The following is an 8,862-nucleotide window of genomic DNA, read 5'->3' as shown; positions in this document are numbered from 1 at the left end:
CCCCCCCTTTTTTTTTAAAATTGGCCAACGGTTAGAAAAACGTAACTTTCATTTCACTATTTTGGTGAGTGCTTGATTTCACCACGATGCCAAAATATTTTGTTCTACGACTGATTTACCCAAATGTTTGTTCTGTTTTTTTCCAGCTTCGAGGTGGTCAAACATGTCTATGACAAGATCGTGGATATGAAAGGGAAAATGACGTACGTATTCCATTTTCTGATTTCTTTTTGTTCTTTGCCGGAGAGTGGGGGGAAAAAAGAATTAGTTATAAAGCTGTTCTGTGTTTACAGACATGGTTTGGTTTAATGACCTCCCCCCCTCCTCTTTCAACATGGTGCAGCTGCTGTATTTGCACCTCCAGTCTTTGGGCTTATTCCTGGAAGAGGAGTACAAGTAAGTGTATGTGATTCACACCCTTTGTCTTACCAAAACTGAGTCCATAGTGTCGGAAAACACCTGCTCAAACAAACAGATGCCCTTTATCAACTCTATCGGCTTATTTAAAAGGAGGCACCTCGGAATGTAACCTTTGTCTGCGACAGGACAAAGCCATGTGGTGTGAGAGCTTTGGAAACTCCACAAAAACGACCCGAGTTCAAGATTGCTGGATCCCGTCTAGGATTCGAAATAGTGCCATCCGCTCCTTGGCCCAGCATGATGCCTACTGAGCTAACGGAACGCCCTCGAAGAGGCGTGAGAAACACTTTGAACAAAGCTGCTGTCTGGTAAAATGTTCATTTCTGTGAGGTTATTTGGTTTGTTCTATTGCCTGAATGCTGCATCTGTGTAATGGTGTCCATTTTTCTTTCTTCCCAGCGTGCCGATTGTGTTGGTGGGCAACAAGAAAGACTTACGATTCGAAAGGTAAGATGATCTATGGGAGGGTTTCCCTACGTGAGTTATTGCTCAAAGATATGGGCAGATTTGTGGGCCTTTTTGTTGGGGTGTGAGAGGTAACTATGAAACTTTGCATGATGGTAAAATGACAATGTATCCTCCTTTGGCATGCTCATGTTTCCAGTTTGCTTGCTGTGCTCTTTATTTTTTTTCCAACTCACTTTGTGTATGGGAAGGTTTCTTCTTTCTCTCTTTCTGCATGCACAGTGGAACTCGGATTTAAGGAAGGGAGCAGGATTACCCGTTTTTTTAAAAAGTATTCATTAAGATCAGTTTTTAAAATCCCGGTTTCAGCAAACACCTAAATGATCAAGCTGGGATTCAGCGAAGTTGTTCGCTGAGTGAGCAGCTTATTCTGATGTGGCTTTGCTCAGTTTTCTCCAGCAACAAACTTTGTCTATTCCTGGAAACCATTCATGGCATCTGCTTTGTGGACCAGTATTGGCTTAGCAACTCAGTTAAGCAGGTGGTAGAGATACAAACGTATCATGGTACTCAGTCATACAAACATATCACGGTACTCAGTCATACAAACATATCACGGTACTCAGTCATACAAACATATCATGGTACTCAGTCATACAAACATATCACGGTACTCAGTCATACAAACGTATCATGGTACTCAGTCATACAAACATATCACGGTACTCAGTCATACAAACGTATCACGGTACTCGGTCATACAAACGTATCACGGTACTCAGTCATACAAACGTATCATGGTACTCGGTCATCCCCCCATCCCCTCCGGCTACTGATGAATATTACAATGACAAGCTTGTCTTCACATATATGATAGAACAAAGCAATGAATCACGCTTTGGTCTGTGGAATCAAACGTTGCCGTATACGAGGCTATACACAGTTACACAGCTTGTTCAGCAAACAATACGTTCTAGGTGATAGTTGACACAGGCATGCATTTGAACAAATCGGGCCTTTCGCACTGTGTGTGCTTGGTAGAGTTCAGCTTATATTCCTAGAATTTTCCAGCATTTCTTCAGTATGGCGTCAAAGAAACGAAAATGCCTCTCTCTCATTTGAAAACAAACTACTTTTAACTGATGAAGTCGAATACAGTAAACATTACTTGTTCGGTGCCCATAATTATTTCTACAAAAACCTCGTGTTTGCTATAACGAACACTGAGATTCAACTATATTGAAGATCAGGGCCGGATCTGAGTTCCACTGTATATGTATTTTTGTATATTATATATCAGAGGTGCCCCCTTTTTGCCAATTTATGAGTTTATTGAGGTACAGAATCTGCTACACTCTAAGCATGGGGGCTTAATTGCACAAAGGAGAAAACAGAAAAAGGAAGAAGATTCTGGTTGAGCAGTTTCCGACAAAAGTTGACAGGGAGAATGAGTGGGTGCGGAGCAGGACTAATGTGTTGTAGCCAGAAACAAAGAAGACGGGAATTTTGAGGTTTTTTGCTCGCGGTGTTTTGTTGCAGAATTGGTGGCACCTTTGAAGTTTTTAAAAATTAATTTGCTTGGTGCTTGGTTTGAAGTTACAATCTTATCTGTCTGTAGTGGTGTGGTTTTGGTTATATTATGTTAACTATTTGTAAAGTATTTTATATTTTATAAAGTAACAGTATCAAAACTCTTTTTGACATAATTGACTCTAAAATGATTCTCACTTTTTCAAAAATAGAAAATTTCAAAATGTGCTAACTGCTATAAAATTGTAAGTTAGTAAAGTTTTTGCCTTATTTGCTAAGGATTTGATCAATGTTTGTCCGTCTTTCTAATCAATAGTTAAACAGACTGATGCTAAGAAATCTGTTTTGGCTTTCACCTGACCAAAATTGTGTTGATAATGCGGTAAAATTTCTACTCAATCAATCAATCAATCAATCACAGATTTGGTTTGCCAAGGAATAGCCATTGTTGATAAGACAATCTTGACATGCAGGGGGGAACTGCTAGGATTGTAATGATAATGTTTGTTTCACACCAAAAAGTTGAGAAAAAAAACATGTTTTTAAAGCCTTTCCGTTAGAGGAGTTATTTTTCTGTTGCAATGTGATAGCACAAGTTGTTTTTTTGATTTGTTCTGTTGGTTCATTTTATTGCTTGTGTGTTCCTCTTTTCTGTCTGGTTGAAGTTGCTGCTCAAATAATAATTTTCATGTTTTTAATCTTTCCTTAACTACAGTTCATATGACAATTTTGACTATCTAAATACACCTCCTCACCAATATCCACGGTAATGAATTTGCTTCCCGTTTCTATGGTAACTTTGTATCTCTTGGTAACATAAATGGGCAGGAGAACAGAAGTTGACTCTGTTTTGTCTTCCCTTTTAGTCAAAGCATGTACCAGCGTGTCTTCTCGTGATAAAGACATGCGATGATAAAGACACGCGATAGATGTTGGACGACGATCGTCCTGCAATGACGGAACAATGGAGAAAGAAACACATTGTTGATGGTAGATGGAAGCGACACTCATGTACGCTTTTGTACACTTCCTGAAGGATCATGTGACACATTTGCCTGAAGTGTGGGATCATGTGACACATTTGCCTGAAGTGTGGGATCATGTGACACATTTGCCTGAAGTGTGGGATCATGTGACACATTTGCCTGAAGTGTGGGATATTTTTCAGATATTAGTTGTTCCTTTTTTTTTAAATCTAAAAAAAATTAGAACATGTAGCAGAATATATTGATTAAAGCTTTTGTCTTTGAAACTTGGTTAAAAACATGCTCCTTGCATTTATGAAAAGATTTATTTTATGTGGAAGTAGTCACTTACGCCTATCTACTCAAAAGCTTTTTATATTTGTCAAAAGTAAATTTTTTATCAAAAAGTTATTTTTAGATTACATGTCTGATTCGAACTTAATGATAAATTTACCGTAGGGGGGAACGGTAAAGTTAAAAAATTATATCAGAATGCAGTGTTAAATGGATGTTTTGGGGATTGCTAGCAGTGAGTTCAGCAAGTTTTGGTGCATGCTTTGACTATGGCCCCAGTGCGAGGCTTTGCTCGTCTTGTGCTCTGGGTGGTCTGTTCATGTGTTGTGGTAACAAATTACAGGCTGTGCACACCTGCAGTGAGACGACACCTGGCTCAATCAGCCTGGGTGGGTGGCCTGTTCATGTGTTGTGGTAACAAATTAGAGGCTGTGCACACCCGCAGTGAAACAATGCCTGGCTCAATCAGCCTGACGGGTGGTTGGTGGATGCCTTGACTTGATGTTGTTGACTCCTTCTTTCGTATCAAACATCTACCGTCCTTATCTCTCCTCCATTCTTTTTGTATGTTACTTTCTAGTTAGACCTCCGAGGTCTTTGGTCTTTGGCATATATATGGCCAATTTGTGTTGTAAATGCTGTAAAACTCACGAAGACTAAATCCGCTAGGGTGAAACAGCCCTTGATGAAGTCTTTGTGGGAAATGTGATAATGTTTTTGGTATTTGTTGTTGTTACCTTTTGTTATGGGAACATTGTCACAACAAACTTCACCCACCATTCTCTTCTCTGACACCCATGCGGTGGGGGGTTGGCGGCTGCTCTCATGTGGTCTGCTCCTTCTTTTCTATTGAACATCTGTCCTTCTTATTTTTCTCCTTCTTTTTTTTTTTCTTTTGTTGGGTACTTTTTTTTGGTTCAAAGTACTATTGTACAATTCCCAACTAGAACATTTTGAAATGATACAAGAGAATGCAAATTATGTTTCGTTGTCCAACTTTTTTTGTCTGTTTATTGTTTTGAGAGTGTTTGATGGGGATTTATTGCCAGTTGTCTGGTACACTAGTTGAAAAAAGATACGGCTTTGGGAGGGAAAATCTGATGTTTGAGTGGGAGTGAACGAGAACTACTTTGATGTGTTTTTTTTTAAACCTAATAGATAACGCTGGGACATGAAACATTTGTGTGATGAATCAGGGCCAAAATGGTCACAGAATGTACATTGCTTGAGTGTGGGTACATCTGCACCCCCCCCCCCCCCCCCCCCCTAATGCACAGACACACACATGTACACGTACAGACACACACATGTACATACACACATGCTCACTCCAGTACCTATATAAATTCTACACATTTGACAGACACAACACACCATAATAACTCAATCCTCACACTGCTCATCAGGGTTGGGTTGATTTAAATCAGTTGATTTTTTAAAATTTAAATCAACTTGATTTTTTAAATAAAAATCTGTGATTTAAATCACTTTTTTAAATTTATTGTTTTTATTCAGTTTTTACATATTTCAACATTCAAAAATTCCTTCATTAAAAAAATGTAAATCACTTTTCAAAAAAATGTATTCAGTTTTTACACATTTAAACATTCAGAATTCCTTTCCTTGGTTTTATAAAACAGATATAAGGTTTAGTAGACTAAAATAATAATGCTTAAAAGTCTGCTTCCCCCCCTGTCACTGTAAGTAGTAAAATAATACAGTATTCAATTTACTTTTTTTTCATAATTGAAATTAGCATTTTCTTTTTCTTTTTAGACAAACACAAGCGCGCGCACACACACACACAGACACACCCACTGTAATAAAATGCAAGTTTATCTATGCATAATTACCCCCCCTCCCCCCCCCCTTCCTTTTAGACTGACATTTTCTTCATTTTTTGTCTGTAGCCATAATTCACGGATATAGCAGATTAAGGCTTTCTAAAATTGCAGTTGCTTAAATTAATCATTAGTTAAAATAAAGACAATGCATTTTGCACTAAAAGAACATACTTTTAGCCACCAAAAATCCCAAACTGTTTCAACATTTTTGTAAAAATAAAAAAAATCCGATTTTAATTTTTAAAAATCTGATTTAAATTTTAAAAATCGATTAAAAAAATTTTTATTTTAAAAATAAAAAAATCACCAACCCTGCTGCTCATCCCCCTGTGAGTGAGAGGACATTGACTATTGCTGATACACACACATACACTCGCATACACAAACAAACACACACACTCGCACGCACACACACACACACACACATTTGAACTGTCAAATTAAATAAAAGTTGTTGACCTGTTTTGTTCATTAACTTTCCTCCCCATGTTGTAAGATAACCCAGTTCCCAACAGTTATCTATTGATCTAACATCTACGTGATGATTGTGTGAACGGAATGTGGTGCACAGATAAGATTTTCAGTGCTGATTGTCGACGTACATGTACTATTGATGTCAGACCATAGTTTTTCTGTGTCAAACAGGACAGTTTGAGAAATAATGCCATAGTTTTTTCTGTTCTGACTGTCAATATATATGTACTATATATGTCAAACCATAACTTGTTCAATGTTAACTGGGAATGTAGAGAAATATACCGTCATTTTTCAGTGCAAACTGTCAAGATATATTATGTACTGTAATATGGTCGCTTTTAAGGACAAGCATTCTAACCCAGGTTTCGGGGGTTTCAAGAAATCTGGACCTACACCAAAAGTGGGCATTGCCCTACCTATAGAAGTTTGGTTTCATTGGTGTGCATATATGTTTGGTTATAGAGAAAACTCTCCTTTGTCTTTTAAAGAAACTGAACAAGGGACAAAAACTTTACCTTTGATTTTCTCAAAACAGCATTTTTCGGGATAGCCCCCTTGTGTATAAAAGCGACCATTTGTCATGCCATAATTTGTTCAATGTTAAACGGGACTGTGGAGAAATGTACCATAGTTTGTCAGTGTTACAGAGGACTTGTAGTGGGTGGTTGGCGGATGCTCTGGTAGGGTTTGCTCTTTCTTTCCTATCAAACATCTGTCGTCCTTATCTCTCCTTCTTTTTTTGTTTTTTTTAACTCTCTTGTAACACCTCTAATTTTCGGCACTTATATGACCTTATTTTGTTGCAAGTGCCGTAAAACTCTTACTGAAACTAAACTAAAGAGTAGTTGTAATGGTGAGGTTGTGAGTCGGGGGTTGGAGGCTCTGTTCAGTTGGTTGTTGTGTATTTCAATTTGGAAAAGTCTTTTTTCCACGAAGTTCCCGTCTTGACCTCAGTCCCGTTGTAGATCATGAGTATTACATCGTTAGGTCTGGCTTCTTGGATAACCCCACTGTGTGGCTAGGGCCGTTTTAAAGTCTCTTTAATTTGACAATTTTTCACTTTACAAAGATAGTTGTTCAGTGATTTATATCATCCATAGTTTGTCTGTATTACAAAGGACTTGTAAGCCATATCATACCATGTTACAGTGATTTATATCATCCATAGTTTGTATTACAAAGGACTTGTAAGCCACATCATACCATGTTAAAGCGCACAGGGCTTAAACTTGATATAATTATTATTACTACTATTACTATTATTATAGCTATTATTACTATTACTATTATTATAGCTATTATTACTATTACTATTATTATAGCTATTATTACTATTACTATTATTATACCTATTATTACTATTACTATTATTATAGCTATTATTACTATTACTATTATTATACCTATTATTACTATTACTATTATTATACCTATTATTACTATTACTATTATTATCATATCATTAAGGTATTATGATTATTATTATCATTATTATGATTATGATTATTACTATTACTATCACTATTATAATTACTATCACTATTATTATCATATCATTATTATAATTAGATAAATTGCTGAGGCTTCTTTTTATGCGTCTGTGAAGCAAGTGGGAAAAAGGTGTGACGTCAAAACCCCCAAAAGTTAGCTGTTACAAGAAGAAAACGAAGCTAGGTTATTCAAGACCACCTATTTCACCATGTTTTATGCAAAGTGTAACGCTTTGCTGAATGAACACATGGGTGGTTGGCGGGTGCTCTGCTGTGGTTTGTTCCCTCTTGCCTATCTCAAACATCTATCGTCTTTATCTCTCCTCGTTCTTTTTTGTGTTTGTTACTCTCTTCTAACACCTGTAATCTTCGGCACTTATATGACCTTATTGTGTTGCAAGTGCCGTAAAACTCTTCATAAAATAAGTGTGGGGGTTGGGGATGTTGGTATTTGATGTGGGTGTTCTTGAACTGTAGAATTTGTCATTGTTGGACCAATTTGGTCCCCCCTCATAGTGTCCTTATGGTCCGTGGCTCATGTCTCGTCCTTTTCCTTCCCAGGGTCATCTCTGTGGAGGACGGCCGCAAACTGGCCGAGTCCTGGAAAGTTCCCTTTCTGGAAGCTTCCGCCAAAGAAAACTCGGTAAGTCGCTGACTCTTCGGATTGATTGATCGATCGATTGATTGATTTATTTGTTTGTTTATTGATTGATTTGTTTATTTGTTAGCATGTTTGTTTATTTACTTGTTAGTTTACATGTTTATTTATTTATTTGTTTACGCGTGAAGGCCACAGGTGTCCCCATTTCTGAGAACTGGAGAAAAAAAATTTTCTTCTGAAAAAAAAAAACCCAACCCCTTTTTTTTTGGGGGGGGGGGGGGGGTTCTCTTTTCTTTTCAGGTATTATACTCCACCTTCGATACAGTTTAGATCACTTACATCACTTAAAAAGTGGGCCGCTTCTACCTTGCATGTGAGGGGCAACCTGGGCTGAAAGGGATGCAATATCCTAGCAGAAAGAAGAGTACCCGCTCTAATGACCGTATGCACTTGCGAGCGCCGTAAAAGCTCTACTAAAACTAAACTAAAAAAAACCATTTATCTTTCTTATCTCGTCTCCTTTTCTTTGTTTGTTTCTCTCTAGTAACACCTGTGGTAATTTTGGGTAGTTATAATATGAGCTATATTTGTGTTGCAAGTGCCGTATAACATTACTAAAACAAACTATAATATGATATATGTTTGTGGTGCAAGTGGCGTACAACTGTGTCGTAGAACTAAGCTGGTGTTTGTCGTTGTTCCGTCGACAGTCGGTGAAGGAGATCTTCGACACCATCCTCAACACCATGAGGCAGAAGGAGAACGGGGACACGGGGGAGAAGAGCAGCTGCTCCGTCTCCTAGACGGGACACAACGACAGACGTGACACACTACAT

General features: G+C 37.7%; 1 protein-coding gene across 1 annotated transcript in view; it reads left to right on the top strand.

The window, feature by feature from the left end:
- The window catches only part of LOC100533537 (RHEB), a gene marked incomplete at its 3' end in the record, with an annotated part of 15,954 nt that extends 7,092 nt beyond the window's left edge, over positions 1–8,862 (top strand). Inside the window, 4 exon segments of the mRNA NM_001204498.1 lie at positions 147–203; positions 820–867; positions 7,987–8,068; positions 8,737–8,862. Coding sequence (NP_001191427.1) covers positions 147–203; positions 820–867; positions 7,987–8,068; positions 8,737–8,829 — 280 coding nt within the window.

Source organism: Aplysia californica, unplaced genomic scaffold (genome assembly GCF_000002075.1).
Source record: "Aplysia californica isolate F4 #8 unplaced genomic scaffold, AplCal3.0 scaffold00272, whole genome shotgun sequence".
NCBI classification, from domain to species: domain Eukaryota; kingdom Metazoa; phylum Mollusca; class Gastropoda; order Aplysiida; family Aplysiidae; genus Aplysia; species Aplysia californica.
This window is presented reverse-complemented; position numbering and strand designations above follow the sequence as displayed.